This window comes from Zingiber officinale, chromosome 3B (genome assembly GCF_018446385.1).
Source record: "Zingiber officinale cultivar Zhangliang chromosome 3B, Zo_v1.1, whole genome shotgun sequence".
Classification (NCBI taxonomy): domain Eukaryota; kingdom Viridiplantae; phylum Streptophyta; class Magnoliopsida; order Zingiberales; family Zingiberaceae; genus Zingiber; species Zingiber officinale.
In genome coordinates, this window is record NC_055991.1 from 122875652 (window position 1) to 122897656 (window position 22005).

Consider the following 22005-nt stretch of genomic DNA (forward strand, 5'->3'; position numbering starts at 1 on the left):
GATGAAGGAACTCGTCGTGCGTCGCGAAGAAGTTGTTCCTACGACGACGAAAGAGGGAGGAGCTGCTACACAACGACAAGGTTCGGCGATAGAGGGAGACGACAAGCTTCTCGCCGAGAGAGGGAGTGACAATAGAGGGAATGCGCAAGCTTCTCGACTGAGAGGGAGGAACGCCGCGACACACGAAACATAGATGGCGGCGAAAGAAGGAAAAGAAACCCTAGGTCACGTTTTGATTTTTTGCTTTCCATGTGTTTTTTTTGTTTTGTCTTTAACTAAGATGACATGGCATGTCCAACTCACCGTTGCCGCACCAAACCACAAGAGCAAAACCACAGGGAGCAATTTTGTGTGTATATATATATATATACTTCCAAATTTCTAATGCTCCAGCACTGCAACACGATCCACACGGTCGCTTGCTTTCATCTTTAACGGATGTAGCCAACCAGTGAGAATCATTGTAAAGGATTGAATAGATCAGTTGGCAACTTGAACATGCAGCCAATCAGTTACTAAAGCACATCATATCTTGAATGGGAAAAAAAAAATACAAGCAAATATTATAAAACGATCAGAGTAGGTTAGAGACAATTTTGCAAGTAGTGAAACCCCAAACACATTGCAGGCTTACACAGCATGCTTCATGAGCAAAACAATAACACCATTAGCTTATCAAATCTGCATTACTTTAGCTTTCCAATTTGGGAGCTCTTCCAGTTTGGAAAATGGAATTGAAAACAACAAAAAATGGGGAAAAATTTTTTTTGAAGAAAAAAAAATGATCAGGCAAAGACTGATATACCATGATCCTACTCATAGGAATATATAAGACTATCCGACTAAATCTACAAATAACTAGATTGGTAAGTACCTACACAGTCCCTTCCACCGCTGCATTTGAAGAATATTTGCTGATACAACTATTTACAATGAGGCCAATCACGTTGCTCATCTTCAAAGCAGAAAACTCCCTTTACATAATCACCAGTCAGCTGAAGATTGAGTACTTCTAAGAAAGTATCTACGTGATTGATCCTCATAAACAGCCTAGATATATGTAATTCAATCAGAAGGGCATGAAATTAGATTTCCATAAACAAAAATTCAACATGTGCAGTTCACAATGTCACTGATAAAACTTACCAATTTAAAGAAAAATCATCTTGGTCTCCAATAGCCACACCCTGCCAACCAAAAGGGTTAACTTTACAACATGAAAAATTTGTGGAATCCAAGGAACAATAAAATAAATAAATTAACACGTGATCAAGAAGGTATTCTTGAATCACCAATACCACCTTCCATTCTTGGAGCTGGAACTTCTGGCAATCTTGAAGTTGGTGCAGAGAAATTTGACATTGGTGGACGTGACCAACCACTACATGCAATTGGAGGAGGTTCTGGTGGATGGCCATAATGGGGCAGAGAAGCAGATGGTGTTTCAATATTGCCATAGACGGATGAACCTTTAAAAGGGGAGGAAGGTAGGAAAAAAAAATCAGGTATACAATATAAAATTTTCTTCAGAAAAAATACAATGGTACTCAAACCACAGATGAACACAGTACCAGACTGAGTAGCTGGAGAAAAATTGCTTCTTGCTACTATCTCATTTTGAAACTGCCTACCTGTAGCTTGATCAGAATGAAAATTCCCTCGATGGATATTATCCTGTATATACTGATATCTCTCAGGGAGAGGATAATTACCACACATTTGTGGTCTTTGCTGAGGTTCAGCTTGAACATAAGAAAAGTGATTTGAAACTGTTGGTGGAGGCGGCTGCACGTGGTAAACTGTATCTGTCAAAGTAGTGCTAACTGAGGGCTGCAAACTATTCTGAGAATGTACAAATGGATGAGTAGTAGTTCCATAAGAAGCAGATACAGTTGGTGGAGGCATCTGACCAGGAGTACTACCATAATTGGGAGCATAATATGATGCAGGCTTAGGCATCAAACTATCATGTTGATTCGTATGTTGTTGGGTAAAAAGATGAGGCTGTTGGCTTTGCATGTTCTGTGTGAATAAAGTAATGATTCATAAATAATACGGACTAGGAATATTAGTTTAGAAATTTGTTTGACTGATACTCACAAGGGCATTTCCAGTAGAATGTAAATCAGCAGCATCATTAAGGCTCTGACTTCTTAAATGACACTGTGAGGCAAGACCATGTCCATCTGAACAAGAAGAAACTGGAGGAGGAGATGATGGCAGCGGGGGTGGGGATGGTGGTTTTGCATCTGGAAGTGGAGGAGCAAAGGGCAATGGATATTGATGATTAGCTTGATGATGAGAATTAAAATCAGCAGCACTTGCAACAGGACAGGTTGAGTTTATGCTATCTTCACAGGGAGGAGATACATCCTCCATCTCAAGTTCAACATCAACATCTTCCAATACATGTCGATTCTTCTCAGAGGAAGCATGTGCCTTTTGATCAATTGGAGCAGATCCTTCAGGTGTGACAGCCTCAAAGCTTTTTTCATCAGAAGTATTTCCATCATCTTCAAGCACATTAGCTCGCAGCAGGCAAGGAAGTTGAAAATTTGTGTTGCTGATATTAAGAAAACAATGAAAATAAACAGATTAGTTAGGTCAGGGTACATTACTAGTACTACCCACAAAAATGGAAAGAAAATTAATAAATGAATAATACAGAAGTTCTTTAACAGTTAAATAAGCAAGTATAAGGAACCTAATCATCCTACAAATAATAATCCTAGAATTACACTAAAACTTTCTGCGCCAATAAAGAGAAAAGATGAAGTCATATCAACCAATTAATACCCTTTCCAATAGATTTCACATGCAGTACACAAGATATATATATATACATATACACATCAAATGTATTCTCCCATTTTAGATCCTTATACTAACTTCTGCATGCATCAGCAAAAATGATTAATTTATGTAAAGCAATCATGAGAGGAATTACACCTTCCATACTCATCAACAAGCATTCCCTCCATATCCCTGATAGGATCATTAATAGCCCTCTCTGTTTTCAATGGACGTCGAGAAGAAGAGCCAAATGGAAATTCGTTTGCAGAATCAAGTTCTCGCATGTGATAACGAACCACTGATTCTGGCAAGGTTTTTCTTTCAAACCATAATCTCAATACCTAGTGCAACAAATGGCAGTCGTTAGGATTAGCATTACACAGTTAAAAAAAAAAACATGACAAAAAATCCTGATGTCCTTGCCTTAAGGCATTGCCTACGATTCTCTGATGCAGCATTTCCACGAGGGGCAGCAAAGGACAAAAGGCGTGGAAGCACTGATTGGACAAGAGAAGGGTAAACATCGCTAGCTCCACCTAGAAATTTAAAGAGAAAGCACTGCAAATTAACTATCACTACAACATCAATACCAATAAAGCAATAAAAGAGAACAGACTCAACAAAATACCTTTCTGAATGTGAGAACATTGAGTAATTGAATCCACAAGGAAGAAAAGATCTACCCTTTTGTGCAAGCTTTGTTCTCTTTCTAGATACTGGAGTATTAGTTCAATTACCTAGTAAGATTATTAACATGCACATGAGATAACCATTTTGATGCAAACTAAGATGACAAGAAAATATGACCATAACAACCCAAGAGAAGACCTTCTACAATTATCCAAATAACTTTAAAAATCGTTCATGATGGCAACATTGTGAAGTCAAAAAGGCTTCATTATCAGATTGTCAACCATATGATTGTTGGTGCTTTATTTGTCAAACCATCTATCATATAAATGAGTATAGAACAACATGCACAATCTAATATAGACATCAATAAACCACTTGATAATTCTCGCCAGATGGAGCTTAATTTAGTAACCTATGCATACAAGTATCTAGAGAGGGAGAAGAGATGTCACATCAACAACTCATGATTGTAAGTAAGTAAGCAATAACTCACGTTTTTCCTTCATGTATCTTTGGAAACCCTGAAACAAACTTTCAGACACAAAAAGTGTAGGTGAGATTCTAAGAATGATTTGGCTAACAATGAAACATGAAAGTCAAGTTACTACCATACAAGAAATTATGTTTCCTACAACTTGAGGACAATAAACATTGATACTGTAATCTAGGAAGGCAATTTTAAAACCATGTTTGGACCCACTTAGAGATGACAGACATTCTCCAAAAGCTACATCCTACTTGAGAAAAAGCAAAATGATTAGTGGACAAATTGATAAGAGTTTGTTCCTTAATTTTTTTAAAAAATTTAGTCCATCTATTTCTAGCTTGCCACCTATTAACATCATGAGTATATTCCTCAAGTGTTGGACAATAAATTCTTTGACCATTTAGTCACTCAATGTAATTTATCTGTTAATAGCAACCATCCAGCATGCCTCCACAAAATTTTGACACTAACGGCTTTAGGCAAGAAAACAATGTTTCCACAATAATCTTAAACATCATAATTTGCAACAAGAAACTCTTGCATTTGGAGAATAAATGCTGGTGACAAAAAATGTTGCAAGTGTCAATATGTTGACACAAAATCTAAAATCAAAACAGCACAAAACAGCACAGAAAAAACAATCATGTGTTGGAATCTAATAAGAACAATTGCTGTAAAAAAATAGCAATTCATATATGAAAAAAAATAAAACAGTATGAAAATTAAGATATTTGAAAGCAAGCCAAGCGAAAAAAAATCATCAAAACTAAAGTAAGAAAAAGAAAATGCTCCAAACCTCTCTAGCCATTCCATATTTGGCACAATCAATTGCAAGACGTGTTGCTCTGCCTATACTCTCTTTTGTTCTTGATAAAGTCCACAACAAAGCTTCAAAAGTTTTCCTTGCTGCACTTGCTTCTGGACGGATAGATTTGTTTGTTCCTTTCAGCCGAATACTAACATGAGGACCTCTGCCGTCATTCTGGAGAGCATGAATCCCATCATCAACAGTCAATTTATGGTCGGCCAAACCATTACAAGGTATACCCTGCCCGGGAGAATCTTGTTTGTGGACTAGGGATGGGCTTACTACTGTATCTGGAATGAGTTTACTGTCTAAATAGTTATGAGTAAATGAAGTGCAGTGAGACAAAGTTCGCTTGAACTGAGCTGCAGCAATCAATTCTTTCATGGGTGTCAAATCTGGAGAACTGCATCTACCATTTGAAGTTTCTTTTGAAGAACAATGCCTAAATGCAAAAGAAGCAAATAGATCTAACAATTAGACCATTAAATATTAAATTACTAGTTTATGCCAAAGCAAACTGGATTAGTTATCATAGTAGCAGCACATTACATAGATGATAAAAAAAAATGCTGGTGGAAAGGTTTATCAAGTATCAACAACAACAAGCTACTACTACATCAGAACTTGATCATTAAAAAGGATCGATAGAAATTCCTACAAGAGACTTCTAAATACCTTAGACCTATTATATTGATGAAGAGGAATAAAGGACAAGTATTGAAACAGAGAGTAGCTTCTGGAGTGGTGTGATATTAGAGCAACACTCATTGAATTTTGGGGGCCTTAAATCACATGAAAAAGTTAATGTAAATAAGAATAGTAACATCAATCAATGAAGTTACTGGGAAAAAAAAAACTAATATTCAAAGTAAAGGGATGCATCTCAGTTAAGAGGATAGAATGATAGAAATATAAATTAAGATTAAGCTAGCATGGGCATGTTAAAAGGTGATCAATTAATCAAATAATAAGACATGTTGGATCAATTAAAATTACATGGTGAGGTACGAGGCCATAGAAAATTTTAGTTGATGTAATTATATGCAATTTAAGGTACCTAGACATCACAAGTCATATAAACTTACTCGGAGTTAAATGCAGGGATAAGGATCAATGTAGCATATCCCATTGGGGACCCATTGGGGACTACATATGTGTGATGTTGATCGTATTGCCCATAAACATTTCTCAACCAAGACCTACAGGAAGAATGAAAAGAAACAAAAAGGGACCATTCCTTTCTTATGCCATCTTTGACTGATAATTCATGCCTAGATATCTCAACCTAATTCTAACAAGTGTTTATAGTAATTGGTTGAGTTTGTTTTATTTACAACAAGCTGGAGTAAGGGATGAACTATGATATTTATTAGGTAACATGCCAGAGCATATAGCTAAAAATTCAACACGGTGCTGGAAACTTGTCCAACTTCTTCTTTGTTTTCTTGTATTACTCTTGAGCTTCCAATAAATAATTGCTAAATGATAAATTGAGATAAATAATATAAAAAGTTCCTTGGTATTTTAACTTCTCAAGGCATGCAACACTTCTAGTTCACCTCAATTTGATTGGATCAGTCATGTCTCAAACTACACCCAAGAATAAACATGTTTCATCTAAGTACTACCAGCATTTAAGTAATTATTTAGTACCAAATGCAGTCATTTGGGGTTTTCAGCCAAACAAATATATTACAGAAAATGCAGCCATTTTGTATAAGGCACTGGAAAGAAAGATATTGCCTATCCAAATCTTCTGTCTATTAAAATTATTTCTCATGGAACATTCTTTTAGATGTTCATTGAAACACATATTAACAAACTTTGATTGAAAATGAGCAAATTTAGAGGGAAAAAAACTAGATATACACTTGGATTCACTCAGTTAAGTTGAGGTTCACAAAGTTGAGTTGGGTATCATCTCAAACATTTGGAACCAGAACGATACAACAATCAAGCTCTAAGAAAATTAGTTAGACTAGGTAAATATAATACTAAGTAACTTATGTCTATTCTTCCTGACACTACTCACTCAAGCTATAGTACAGATACATATCATTCTCAGATTGTTAGATAGAAATATAAATGGATATCTAGAAGAGATTTAATAAAACTATCAACACTATATTCTTTATAATCTGTATATGGGCATGCTGATCTTCCTGGACATGACAGACATCATGAACGAAGTAGCAATCATCCTCAATGTGTTTATTATGCTCCATTGCTTGCAATATAAATAGCCATAACAATCTATATCTGTTGATAGTGTTGTTAAAACCAAGATAATAAAAAAAAAGGACTTGATCTACATCCTCACAAGTTGTGGATGCCATTTCTCTACACTTAGCTTCAGCAATAGTGTGCTACAACACATTGTTTCCTGCTTTCCTATGTTATCAAGTTACTTCCGACTACACAAGGAATCATAAAGTAGCCTGAAGTGCTGCATATTACTTTTATTTCAACATAAACTACCAACCTAAAACACTGTACCATGTGGGATAAAGACTGAATGATCAGTTTTACCACATCTAAAGCCAACTTGAGCAATTTGATAGAACTTTTCAAACCACATTTGATTGTTTGAGACCACAAATTGTGTTTTCTATCATAAATATTTTAATTTCCTCCTGAGCAACAAAACCTAGAAATTGCTCCATATAAACTTATGTAGAAAGACCGTTGTGCAAAACTGCATTTTTGACCATTGGCCTACAATTTAGCAACATGGAGGAATATCATGAAGTAATCCACACCAATGGCCTTTGTGTATCCTTTGGCAACCAATCTTGCTTTACAGTGATCAATTTGGCCATTAGATAAGAATTTAACGGTGAATACCCATCGACAAGATACACATTGTAGACCAATAGAACAAGAAACAAGTTCACATGTTCCTTGTGATAAAATCATAAGCATCTCCTCATCCATCGTCTACTTCTAATGGGATCTAAGAGCTCATAGTGTAACCTAAAAATCTTCATAGATAAGAACATAGAAAGGATAAACTTAATTTTTTCAAAAGAAATAAAATTGGCAATAGGAACAGTGGAACTACCTTTGTCATTTTTAGGGCAATAGGTACAACAGTGTGACAATGTCTGATGGGAGGGAGTCGATGTTGAAGGATCTAGAGGCAAAGTTGATGGAGGATATGAGTCTGATGAAAATTTCTTTGATACAACTATAATTGAGTAATAGATGTTTCTAGGAGATGTGAATGTAGTTGATGGTGAAAGTGATATGGTTTTGAAAGACAATGAAGGAAAATCCCATAAATATAATAGCCTAAAAAATATGACATAGAAAAGACATAAGAATGATAAGGCAATGGATCATAACACCAGTAGCGCATTTTTTTTAAGCAAAAAAAGATGTGAATAACTCTAGGATCAAGCTTGTTGTATCAAGGTATAAACATAACATAAACAACTGAAAACTCTCAAAGGTGAAGAAAAGACAAATCCTTCAACCATAAATTCTTAGAGAAGTCTAGCCCTTGTGGAATACATTTTTCCTGTGAGAGTACAACTATAAATGTTCATCTCTTATTTTAAAAAAATAGAGAGAGAACATCATTGACGAAGCTATTGTTAGCTCAATATTGTTGAAAAGCCATGAAGAGAACCCAAAGAAGACAAGAGAGTTTAGCATCAGTGGTTGGTGAGGGTGTACCATGATGGGCAAGATGCCAACAATAGAGAATAAGGGTGTGTTTGGTTTACACATGTTCCATTTTCATTTTCTGAAAAACGCGCGTTTTCTGAACCAGAAAATGCTATCTATTTTTTTAGAAAACAGACATGGAAAATACAAACCAAACACCATTTTTCAGAAACACGCGTTTTTCAAAAAATGAAAATGAAAAACGTGCAAACCAAACGCATCCTAAGTTTTTTAAGATTTAGATGAACATAACAGCGAACAAGTTAAGGTTGAGTTTTTTATTTAAGAGAAGAACAAGACAAAAGAGGGAAAAGCACTCGAAGTCAATGGGATTGCGAAAAAGGAACCAAGGAAAGCATGCTCACAAACAAAGAGGAGGGGTGGCAGAGTGGTTGACTGGTTACGAGTGTGTAGGGGTGAGAGAAAAAGGGGCATGTTGCATGAGAAGTGAAGTAGGGGCGGTTTAGATCTGGCAAGCAACAATCAAAGGCTTACAAAGGAGGTTGAGTACAACCTTAGGAGGCGGTGAAGTAGGGGCGGTTTTGATCTCGCAAGCAACAATCAGAGGCTTACTAAGGAGGTTGAGTACAACCTTAGGAGGCGGTGCCAAGACACTGATGGCTTGTGAAAACTAGGTTGTGAATGGATTTTCATGGTGTTAGGTCAGTTGTAATTGGGAGACGAGGGGGGATAGTCTATCAAAAGAATCTGAAATATGTTCCTACATGTATTTGATCTTCCACCTTCTGCCAGGAGATAGTCCATCAAGAGAGGTTGAAGTATGAAAGAAAGAGTTTGCTACACATGTTTGGACTTTTACTTTCTGCCACGGGTTGTGGGGACCTAGAATTGTGTTGGGAAAAAGTGTCAATGAAAGGAGATTCTTCTCTCCATGTTGGGAGTGGGAAACAAGAGATGGGGTTTGGTTACACATAGGATTTGGTCAAGCATGGGTCATGCTTTGAAATCTTGTACCATGTCGGGTGACACAATAAAAAAGTACCATTCCACTAAATTATCAAAACTCGATACTACTCTACATAGGCAATGTCTCCTTCCACTGCTTCCTCTCCTTCCTCCTTCAATATCCAATTCGCTACCAACACTATGCGTTGGAACGTTACCACAATAAGAACACATTATTGTTCCTGTCAAAGGCTGAATCTTCAGCGCAACTAAACATTTTGAACCTTGGCATGGGCAAGTCGTGAGAATCATTCAGAGGGAAAGGCAGCAGCAACAGAGAAAGATGAGAAACTAGAACGAGGAGATTAGGAATTTCTTTAATAAGTAAATAACAAGTGGAAGGGCAATATTGACAAAAAACTCTTGTTGTCTTGGTAATAATCTAAGAGGCAGCTCTTAGGGAAGGTAATTGCATAAAATGGAATCGATGGGATACGCTTAGATACAAAGAAGTTGGTATTTTATTTTATAAACTTTGGAATATGAATTTACAAACTCCACCATATCTAAGTAAATTTAGAACTAAGTGGTTTATGCATGTTCCTATTTTTTCGTTAGACTTTTGCCTATTCTTTGCAGCACAAGTGTAATTCCATTTTAGAGCATTCAACTTGTAATGTCTTTTACATCAAAACTTGAGTTACAGTTTAAAATTCATATGAATGTTTCCTTCAAAAATGAATTTGGAGAAGGTTTAAACAAGCAAATTTAACTAAAAATTTAGTTAAACAAATACCCAACAGGAAAGTGGACAAACAAGGATAAAGAGCATATACAACTATATGTTAAAGATGGAATTTCTACCTTTTTCTATATTCATAATTTACTTCTGATAGCTAAAAGGCAGTTTTAAAGGGTAGCAATATTTGTCTTAAATCATTCATCATAAGATGAAGAATAAATTGTATTAAGAAAAATGAGTAACTACTGATAAAACAACAAGTATTTTTAGCAACAAGCAGCAGAAGAACACAACTGTTAGCTGGCAGTTAAAATCCAATGCTAAAGCTTACATGTTACCAGTTTGACAGTCTTCATCAGACTGAAAACTAGAAGCCCTTGTTGCCACAGAAGCACTGCTTGTCATTGAGACCACATCTGTAGCTGATACAATTGAAACAGCTTCATCATGACGAAAAGGATGAAGACCCTCTTGGGCAGTCAAAAGAGAACCATCCTTGTGCATATTGGAATCAGAAGTGTCATCCCTGTTAACCTCATTCATCCTCACAATACCTCTTCCTTCCTTGTTTCCCTTTAAGTCTTTATTTGAATTGTTTAAGTGGAAGCATACTTTATCAGACATATCTTTAGTGGAGGAAACTCTTACTTCGTCTTCTATAAATTTCAAAGAATAAGCCTGTGGACTTTTCTTTTCAGTAGTAACAACTGTGAATTTGGACATAGTACCATCGCATTTATCAAGGTCCCCCACAATTTCATCACAGTCAGTGTGTGGGTCGCTGACAATTTCAGGGCAAATCTCACAAGACTCTACTTTAGAAGCTAATGGAGATTTGATTATATTCTGCAATGGCAAGGTTGATTCATTAGTTGCATGTACATGACAATCAGAAGCATGTGTACTCTGCAACATCTCAGGGATGGCAATCTTTGCATCAGAAGAAAAATTAAAGGCCATTGTTGCCTTTGTCTCACAAACATCCAGAGATGCAGTAGATTTTGTGGCCTTTGATGATTCAGGAAAATCATTCATAGATTGAGCAGTATTAGCAGACATAGCTTCTAGGGCACGATGCAGGCGTTTTGATGGAGGCAAAGCTGCTTCAACATCCAGAGAAGAAACATTCAAATGATACTTGGTCGTCCAGAAAATATGGTTTGTTCTTGTAGGAGAGTTATTATTTATTGATGAATTATTTAACTCTTCCTTAACGAACGCCCCATTAAGATCATCATCATTTCCTGAACTAGATGGCATATCACCTCCATCAAATTTATTCACCTTTGACGTGTGCAAATTCTCATCATTACCAACAAGCTCACCATGCTGTCTCCCAACCTCTAGTGGCTTGCCCATTCTAACCCTTGCTCTTTTCACCAAAGGAAGGTGTTCATCTCCATCTCCAGTGCCAATTATTTCTTTCATTTCAACAAACAAATTGGGTGAACTACTACTAAGGACAACTGGTAAATCATTTTTTTTAGTTTCTGAATTTTCTGTAGCCTTTTCTCGATCAGTTTTCCTTTTCTTATTGACTGGAGATTTCAAGCAAAATTTGTCATTTTTATTTGACCTTTCTTTATTATCCAAGTATTGGTCTGTAGAGGCATCAAGATGACAATCAGAGTCTACAATGCCTCGAGTGAACTTGTTGAACTCATGTTTTAATGCTACATCAGCAGCAACTTCCATGCAACAACCATTTGAACTAGCAGAGTGTGACAGACCATGTTTGTTATTGTTTTCTGGATTGTCATTTTGGCTAGTATCAGGAACAAAAGTACCAGATAGATCAGAATCAGACACCGAAGAGGACTCAAGAGCTTTTGAAGAATCAGCAAGTAAAGAACTCCTTGATCTCTTAAGTGTTGGCACAACTTTTGGCAAGAGCGAACTTTTATGAGAAGAATCTTTCAATCTTTTCTTCCTCGAAGAACTAGTGACTAACGGGTCTTGTCTAATTTGATCGAGGATGGACAACTTTTGAATTTGCACATTCTTCTGTGAATCATCAGCAGTTGAGTTTGCAGAAATTTCTTCAAAGTTGATCCTATTAGTGTTTTCTATTAAGTTACATGCAGATTCTAGCTCACAGTTGGAGGCTATATGTGAGTGAAACTCCAAACTGTCATTAAAATTAGAAGAATTGCTTGTGGTTCTTACACAGTTTATATCTTCACCACATGACTCATCTTCATCATCTCCTGAAATAGATTGATCTGCATTCTGCTTCTTCGAAGTTTCATAAACATCAATTATCTCATCAAGTGCTCGCACAAAATCAGCCCCTTTACCTTGACGCTTAAGCAAAAGAGTTTTCTTTTTCTCTTCAGTGAAAGTTTCAACGTCGGTGCAATTGCAGAAGGCACTAAACAGTCAATTTCACATCAGAAAGACCACAAAATGTAAAAAAAAAGAAAACATATGGGAAATTAAATCTATTAATAGGATGTAACATACTAGTATCACATGGCTAAAAGTAACTGAGTTCTTAAAGCATCATAAATATTTAATCATAAACATCATAGGGAAGTAAATAAACCACAAATAACAAGTCATGGTATGATCAAAATTTAGAAAACTTCAAGTCTATTACAGAAAACAAAACACATGAAACAGGTTATATAAATTATGTTAAAATCAAGATAGAAATATCCTGAAATAGGTTAAAAAAAAATAGGATATGGGCTATACAAGGCATTAAAGTACAAAATTGGCCATTTGAGATAGTAGATTAGATGTGTGATAACCATAGTTTGAAATCTTGTACCGTGCTAGGCGAAACATATCATTCTAATAAATCACCGAAACTAGATACCACTCGGTGCTAAGGTTCAAAATCTCAACTGGTGTCATAGTTTCGGTCCTTGGAAAGATGTTGTTCCAATATCATGCTCTGATACATGGTACCAGGACATATTAGAAGTTGAAGGAGGAAGAAGATAAATCAAAGAAAGGAGACATTGTTTCTTTTAATAATTTATGAGAATGATATATTTCGACCATTTCATCCCGTCTGGTACAAGACTTAAAATCATGCTATGTACAAACAATGTCTTCTTCCTATGCTTCATTTCCTTCCTTCTTCAACTCCAATCCATTATTGATACCATGCATCAAAACATTGGCACAATACCGAAACACTACTTATATAACATATTACTTTAAATAAAGACATACTGTGGAGCCTTGGTGCAATGGTAAAATTGTTGCTTTGTGACTAAAAGGTCACGGGTTCGAATCCTGGAAACAGCCTCTTGCAAAAAAAGCAAGGAAGACTGCGTATCCTTCCCCGGGACCCCACATAACGGGAGCTTCATGCACCGGGCTGTCTTTTTTTTTATATAGTTAATTGACTTTGATGCTACTGGCAAGAGGGCTTTTAACAATTAAGAGGTTGAACATTCATATTCCGCCTATGACTTTTGATTAATATTCCAACTAAGGTTAAACAATCACTAAAGGAATTTCCAACTAAGAAAGTGGGGTATCTTTGAAAGTTTATAAAAATTGGGGTTTTACTTGGGGCTCTTTGAAAAAGTGAGGTGGGATTTAATGATACATTTACAATGATTAGAGGGTCATTTAAGGCTTTTGCTCTTAGTTGCGACTTTATCTTTTTCTCAACGAATGGCAATTTGAGAATAGCAGAGGAAGATGGGTTGAAATATGCTAGAGAAAACCAACAATGCAAGAATACTAGGAGAGTCCACAATAGCTCATTAAAGGGAAATAGGAGAAGGTAACAACAAATGCGATGGCGACACAAGGACTACAACAGATGAAGCAAAAACAAATAATGCAATAAGACTAAGTGATGGAGACAAGTGACACTTCCCTCTAAAAGTCAATAAACGCGGAAATAAAAATTTCAAAGTCAATTTTTAATTTGACATACTTTGCAAAATGATGAGACTATATGGGAAATGATGTAAAAGTTTGAACATTTGAAAGTCAAAATTTGAGAAATCAAAAAGAAGTTATATAGTTCAACAATTCAGCAATTCTGATCTTTGATAGTCAAAGAGTCTTTAATCCGTTATGTTTTTTAGTTTAAAAATCCAATATGCATATTTGGTGTACTGCTAAAATAGGAAATAGAAAGTGAGTCTCTAATTAAAAAATCAGATTATGATGCAATCTACATAGTGTGATGCCTAGGATACCTTAAGTGTGATGCCTAAGTTTCTACAATCTTTCTACACTTTTTTACCACCAAATTACATAGTCCACATACCTTCATACAATCAAGCTCTCTTCTTGTGTCGCATCACAAAGTGTAAAGAGACCCATAGAGGTCAGCTCGAACAATAAAAAATAACAATAGAGACAACTGTTGAAGAACATAAAAGGATCAGCTTGTCAAGTATGTCAAGTGTCAACTGAGATGGTCCTGTTGATAACCAATTGATATTACTATCTGGTAAAGATGCTAGTTGGAGCAATTGGGATGTTCTCATTTTATCATTATTCATTGATAAGAGGAATTTATGAAAAGGGTGATCCTATTAGTGTTGAGAGTAGTAGTTGACTATGCAAGGGGTTGCAATTGAGTTGGAGGGGAAGGAAACACACAATAATATACCATGCCAAGGATATTGGAAAGATGAGTGGTGGCCAACAGGTGCAATCAAAAAGAGAAAATGAGGTGTTTGGTATTCTGCAAAAGATATTGCCCTTCAATGAAGGAGCACAATGATTGCAACAAGTCGATAATGTGATTGACAATAAAAATAAACAAAAATCGTAAGAGGGAGGGAAAAGAGATAGATGGTTATGACATCACTTGATGCAGAACAGATACAGAGAGGAAGTGGCAAGCAATAGGAGGAATTATAGAAGGGATATAAGAGAAGAAGATATGACAGGGAGTATAATTAATGAAAAATTAATATACTAGAATCAAGTATAATAAATAGGAAGTTTCATGTAGGCATTAACTAACTAAAAATTACCAAGGAAACAAGAACTATCGCATCAAACCAATTACTGTAGCAAAGGCTCAAGCATAAATAGTCATCATTTGTTCCTTAAAATGAAATTGCTTCTATTAGAGAAGTGGACAAATCAGAAAAGTACTTTTAGCTTCATAATTGCAACCATTTCTGGTTATAACGGCATGGAATAGCATAAGGAAAAACTAAGGGACTCGGCAGAAGATTCATTCTTGGCATAGTTTATACCTTAAGGCTCCGTTTGGTATACATGATAGGATAGAATTGGGTTGATTAGGATAGGATTAAAGGTAGAATAAATAATCCCTCTTGAGGCTAAGGTATTATGAATCCTACCCCTAATCATCCATAATCCTATCCCTAATCAACTCTACCAAACACTTGATTAAAAACTTTTTGAAAATATAATCCTATCCTATCATGCATACCAAACGGAGCCTAAGGCTCTTAGCATTTGAACTTTATTAAGAATATTACTGCCTTATTAGTAACTACACCAAGATATATAGAATTTTTAGCTTTTTGTAGATTGTTGGTCTCTAATACCCACTAAGTTATCAAGGAATTACATCAAAATAGCCTCCCATCTCAAACCCAAGCATTCAACAATCAAATATCCTTATTCAAGAATAATTAAGCTTTCTTCAAAATAGCTTCCCACCTCTGAATCAGTATTGTAACAACCACAGTGTCTTTCTTTCATCCAGGTTCTGAAATAGGACCACCACAGTTGTTTTTTACAAGGAAAATACTAATTCTTAGGCTAAATTAGAAACATTCTACGGTGTTGCATTTCTTGCAATACAGGCCTCCAAAAATGGAGGTTTGAACTCCATATTTTGCAAGAAGTATTGACAAACAAACAGATCAGAAGATGAGACCAATGCGTTAGGTTACTGGTGGAAAGAGGCCAGAATGCACGAAGGAAATAAGATGTTATAAAGTATAACCAGAACAACGTTACAAAAATTAGTATTTATCATTCCATATACCCCTAAATTCCAGTGATCCAGTACTCACACTTGTTTGGTTCCGTAGAAGTAAACGAACAACTTTTTACTCACAGCGGAGAAGCCCCAGCTCTCTGGTTCGCTAATCTGTCAAGCACCGAGAGAGCCCATTAGCAAGTACATCAAAGTCCACCCGTCCAAAAAAATTAGGGTTTGTCTTAATAAAAAAAATGAGAACAAATCCAGTTCCCCTCTTGTATACACAATCTATTACTGAAAACAAGTATTTTTCAACTAGATCCCCAACTGATTGGAAAACATAGCCTCAAATTATGGTCTTTGTTCGCTCCGTTTGCTCCCTTCAAGAAGGGTAAGTAAAAGCACTTGACCTCTAAGCCTAATAGTGGAGCAATTTGAGAAACGCAACTGAAAAGAACGATGCAAGGACGGAAAAAAAAAGTACCACAGCGGGCCATGCCGGGAATCCCCTCATCTTGGCAAGAACGAGATCGCCGACCTTCCATTGGCGCTGGGAGGAGGAGGCGGCGGCGGCGGCCGCCCTTCCAGATCCTTTTTTCCTGCTGGAGCCCATAGCGAGGAAGAGCTTCGCAGTACCCTAGAGCGCCTAGGGTTGCTAGGGCAACTGCTTCCGGGATCTGGATGAGGGATGCCGAGGGAGCGGTTCCCCCCTCCTCTCTTGTCGGCTTTTCAAGAACGAGAAGGCAGGTCTGGCGGCGGCGACCGAGGGGTGCACAGGCATCGAATCGGCGGCTTGCGACGGAAGGGAAGGGAAGGGAAGGGAAGTGAAGGGGAGGGGAAGTGAGGCGGCGGCGGCGAATTTGTGGCAGAAGGGGCGACGAAAAGGCAACCGAACCGGACGCTGGCTCTAATTGTGTTTGTGTGGGTAGGAGAGGAGAAGAGAGGCGGAAGCAAAGCGGCGAGATCTTTTTTCTTGCCTTTTTGGTGGGTCTGATTGTGGGGAGGGGTGCGATTTCGTTCCTATTTAGCCGCCTCTCTCTGTGTCCCTGACTCGCTCGAGTTGGCCATGTATATGCGCGACAACGCATACGGCGGAAGCATACGCTTGCAGTCACACACCCTTTGTTGTTTCCAGCTAAGAACTACTACTGAAGAATTTATTAACACGCGGTGCTCGAAATAAGTGGGCTAATAAAATAAAATAAATGATACCGTTGCAATTTGCAAGAGCTCTTCTGGTCAAAACTTCTCTAGTATCAAGCGACTTCGCGACTTTTTATTGATAGTAAAAAGATGTAATTTGTCACTTAATGATCCTATAGGATCACTTTCATGATCATATGTAAATAAATAAATTAGGAAACTATAATGTAATTCTTAATGATCCTATAGGATCAGTTTCATGATCATATGTAAATAAATAAATTAGAAAACTATAATTAGCCAATAAAAAAGAACTTTTTAACTTCCACTTCTTACTGAACCAGTAATTAAATTTACTAAATATATATTTCACATAAGATACTTTATAAATAATTAAATCAGGTAGGTTATACTAATTTTACCCTCCCATGTATCTCTGTAGCAGTTGCGTCCTTCCTCGTGGCAGCGGTATTCTTCCGAACCAAATGATGTATCCGAATCATGCTTGTTTTCTTCACAATATTTGTCCGAAGCAAAACTGTCTCCCAACAATGGTGTAGTTTCTTCGTTAAAAAAAAGGTGGAGAAGAAACCTAAACTTTTTTTTACCGATTCTGCAACACGTGTTTTTTCGATCGTCTGCAGGGCATTTCCTATGATTTTCAATGACAACTCAACGAAGACGAACTACCATCTCCTCCCGACCACCGAAGTTCCAACCGGTGAAACATTTCCGATGGTCTGCAATACGCCAATTTCGACTCTACTAATGGGGTGAAACTTAGATATGTTATTTTGTCTATCAATGTTCAAATCTTCTAGCTCAACAAAACATCCTTAAATCCGAAGAGTGTGGGCTTTGATTTGATGTAAATTACTGTTCGACTAGCTCTAAAACTCTCGATATAGACTCACTATTCTAAAATTCCAAGCAATCCAGAAAACATCTAAAGCACCAATGAAATCTAAAATCATCCTACTTTGGACAAAACTTTTCGCTCTGATTAGAGGCATGTATGTTTGCTTTTACGAGATTTTAGATGTTTTTTTTCACTATTTAGTCTATAAATTTGTATGAATATTAACATTGCAAATTTTATAAATATTTTTTTCTTACTAGTAGTGTTAACACTTTATCTTATGCATCTAAAATGTAGTTTTTTTTTTTATCTAAAAGTCAATTCCTTCTAAATGGGAAAATCCCAAAAGATAGTACAATAAAACTCATATTATTATTTTTCCATTTTCTCCTCCCGACTATTGTGTTTTTGAAAAATTTACAATCTTAATAGAATTTTTGTATTCGCAATATGGTTAATTTTTTATTATATCAGAGATTATCTAATTTCTGACGAAAGGCTCTTAGTTATGATACAGACTATGGAATCAGAGAACCCAAGCATAAGCGTTAATCCAAATATAAATATGAGTACCAGCAATATGACACCTTCAACTTCCTCTAGTATTATGGTTAATACTGGAGAGATTATTAATTATAACTTTAATTTGAATGAACAAGCTCCTAGTGTTGAGAATGACCCAGTACATATGAATATAGTATTAGAAAAACTCTCTGAAGATACGTGAACTAAACAAGAAAATAATGATAATAGAATGGAATAAGAAATTGAAAAGGATATCTCCACGGATGAATTCTTAGCAAATGATATGCAATATGTTGATGCAATCGACTTCCAAAGTTTTAATATCCGACAAATATGTTTAATGGAGCTTGACCAAGGGAAGTCCTAGTCGTGGCTAGGCAAGGGTGAGAAGTCTATTGAGTGACTAGTCCTAACTACGGTTAGACAAAAAAAGTTCTAGTTATGGCTACGCAAGGGAAATCTCGATAGATTGTAGAAGTCAGGTAAAAGGATTTGATAGGTCTGGAGGACTCGATATCGAATCCCTGGTGGACCGATCCAATGCTAAGTCTTGGTGAGTGAAGCTAGGTGGAGAAAACCCTAGGGGGAGGTAACCTTAGGTCCTGGTGAGTGAAGTCAGGTGGAGAAAACCTTAGAGGGAGGTAACTCTAGGTTCTAGTGAGTGAAGCTAGATGAAGAAAATCCTAAGGGAGATAACCTTAGGTAACAGGAAGTCTTGGAGGACTGAACTCCAAGCAAGGTTGATCGGATGATTTCCGATCAACTGCACACGATCGACCAGACCAGCGAATCTCGGTAAATCTAAGTTAAGTTTTACCATAGTATTCTATATTATCATTATTGCTACTGGCTAATGTAGTATTGCAGGAAAAGTCTTAGTGGATCAGGTGATCAGACACTAAGCAGAGAAAGTCTAAACAAGTCTGGAGGACCAAATGTTTGGCAGGTAAGTTGAGGTAAGCAACTGGAGAGGAGCGATAGTGAGGTTGTGTTATGGAAAAAAACAAACCCTAGGTCGCTGATCCAACTGAAGAAACCGGAAAGGTTTCCAAGTTAAGATCAACACAGTATTACTGTCAAATACTATTCATGCATCATATAGTTGTGCTAACCTTTGTTTTGCAGGGATATATACTGTTGGAACCCCAAGGTTGTTTTGGTGTGATCAACAAGTTAAGTTAGGTCCTGTGTGTTTCTAACCTTGTGTCTAAGTGTGCAGGAGCTTAGGAGCATAGGTAGTCGAGTGGAAGACACAGTTAGCGTGAAGGACGGCAGTCCGAGGGACGAGGTGCTGCGGAAGAGTACACCGGCGGACGAGAAGGAAGCGTGCGGTGGTTTCGAGGGACGAAAGCCGGAGCAGAAGATTGCTCGGGGAGCAAGAGACGCAGCTAGCGAGAAGAACGACACGCGGTGCGTTCGAGGGACGAAGACTGCGGATGAGTACACCGGTGGACGAGAAGGAAACACGCAGCGATTCCGAGGGACGAGAAGCCGGAGGGAAGCCCGCTCGAGAAGACCAGAATTTAGGTTCGGGTGATCCCTATTCCGGATAGCATAGATCACCCAATCAAGCGGATCCGGAGCAGAGGACCCGGACGAAAGTCAACCAGAGTTGACTCAGCATCCGGGGCGCCCGAACCAGCCCGGGGCGCCCGGAGAAGCCCGGGGCGCCCGGAACCCTTCCGGGTGCCCGGGAGTCAGTTTTTTACCGGATCGAGCTTTGACTCGATCTGAACATTGGGGGATAAAATTTATCCCCCCAGGGCGTCCGGAACCCTTCCAGGCGTCCCGACCAAGGTTATAAATATAGCCTTGGTCCAGAAACTTTGAATCAACTCAGAAATTTACATTCCAAACACTTGTGCGCTTCTGTTCTAGTTTAGTTTCTGTCTTTTGTGCTTTCACTGCTGTAAGAGGCTTCTCCGCCTGAAGGAGATATTTTAGTGCACGTTCATTCCTTGGATTAACAACCTCCTTAGTTGTAACCAAGTCAAGTTGTGAGCCTCTTCTTTCTACTTTTTATTTACTGCTAATTTACTTTATGCAAGTGTTCTGTTGAAAGTTCGAGAAGGGTCTTTGTTGTTTTTTTTTTCAGGCTATTCAACCCCCCTTCTAGCCGGCCCAACGGTCCTACATATACTGTTTAGCTCTGTTTTACAAAATCGATCTGATTGGTCAACCGAACCAAGGGATTGGTCGACCAAACCAAGGGATTGGTCGACCAAACCAAGGGATTGGTCGACCAAACCAAGGGATTGGTCGACCAAACCAAGGGATTGGTCGACCAAACCAAGGGATTGGTCAACCAAACCAGCAGATCAGTTGACCAAACCTTGATGATATGACACTGAGCATATATCAAATCAAGCCGAAGTAGGATGATCAGTCGACCGAACCTGGGGATCGGTTGACTGAACGATCACCTCATTAATGATGAATTAAGTGTGAATCTCAACGAACAGGGAAAGTTCACTGTTCAGTCGACCAAACCTTTAAAGCTCATAAATACGCAAGGATCAAATCTCAACAAAGAAAGAAAGCACAGGGTTTAGTCTACCGATAGGAGGCTCGGTCGACCGAACGGATTAGACGATCGATGGGTTTATCAATTGACCAAACTATGCTTATAAAAGGAGAACTCGGGGTCTAAGACAGTAACGAAGTTTCTGTTCACCTCTGTGCAAAGTCTCTGTTCTTGTTACGACTCTACAACATATCTTGAAACAAGCTACTAGGGCTGTAAATGAACCAAGCGTTCATGAACAAGCTTGGTGTTCGGCTTGGTATGAGCTTGTTTATGTTCGTTCAATATACACAAAATTGATTAAACAAACAAGCTTGAACACATATGTGTTCAGCTCGTTAACGTTCGTGAACAACGTTCGTGAACAATGTTAGTGAACAATGTTCGTGAACAATGTTGACAAATCATATTTATTAATAAAACTCTTTTAAATATGCTAAATAAACAATAAAATAAATAAATAAATAAATAAATTTAAATTATCAAGCTCAATAACCAATCAAACAACTAAAAGTTTCAAATAATCAAACATGCTTAAATTGAGAGCTCGATAATATCTAAATGAACCAAGCTCGAACCAATCTCAAGTCAAGCTTGAATTGAGAGCTTGATAACATCTAAATGAACCAAGCTCAAGCCAAGATTCAAACAAGCTCAAACTCATAAAAAATAAATCAAGTCAAGCTTGAACACTCATTTCAAAAGCTTGTTTCATTTTAAGCTCGGCTTGATTACCTTATCAAACAAGCTTGAACACCCCAAAGCTCGGCTCGGCTTGTTTACAGCCCTACAAGCTACTGCTATGATAAAGTGTCGATAATCGTCATCGCTTCTTATTGGTTCGGTATATATTTATTTAGCTTGCTTTGTACTTAGTTTCAAGTAAGATAGTAGATTGTTACTATCTTACATTTGTTATTGTACAAATTGTTTCTTTCCGGAGATTTCAGAAAGAAGAATTATAGTGATTTATCCAACGGTGCGATCAAGGATCGCTGGTCTTGGAGTAGGAGTCGACATAGACTTTGA

The 22005-nt window shown here is 37.4% G+C and overlaps 1 protein-coding gene across 7 annotated transcripts; it reads right to left on the bottom strand.

Moving 5' to 3' along the window:
* Positions 1–672: 672 nt before the first annotated feature.
* Positions 673–16939, bottom strand: LOC121967541 (protein HUA2-LIKE 2-like). 7 transcript variants are annotated; one of them, XM_042517839.1, is made up of 12 exons: positions 16410–16937; positions 16017–16093; positions 10370–12409; positions 4710–5163; positions 3422–3530; positions 3217–3329; positions 2950–3134; positions 2101–2563; positions 1632–2022; positions 1302–1469; positions 1147–1187; positions 673–1050 (listed from the first exon to the last, which is right to left on the bottom strand). In XM_042517839.1, the coding sequence occupies exons 1-11, from the start codon at positions 16536–16538 to the stop codon at positions 1162–1164; spliced, it is 4155 nt and encodes a 1384-aa protein (XP_042373773.1). In that variant the 5' UTR covers positions 16539–16937; the 3' UTR covers positions 673–1050; positions 1147–1161. The 7 variants fall into 7 exon arrangements, 4 of the variants coding, with proteins under 4 accessions (XP_042373773.1, XP_042373772.1, XP_042373771.1 ...); XM_042517838.1 differs by having other exon boundaries at positions 1572–2022; XR_006107792.1 differs by having other exon boundaries at positions 1147–1469; positions 16410–16938.
* Positions 16940–22005: the final 5066 nt, after the last annotated feature.

Bases quoted from the DNA above. Each gene is read 5' to 3' on its own strand.
- LOC121967541 (XM_042517837.1), bottom strand. From the start codon at position 16,538: ATGGGCTCCAGCAGGAAAAAAGGATCTGGAAGGGCGGCCGCCGCCGCC. The intron at 3,531-4,709 runs GTTTGGAGCATT...TAATCTTACTAG, and splicing joins AATATGGAATGGCTAGAGAG to GTAATTGAACTAATACTCCA. The intron at 1,188-1,301 runs GTGGTATTGGTG...TTTGGTTGGCAG, and splicing joins TCCAGCTCCAAGAATGGAAG to GGTGTGGCTATTGGAGACCA.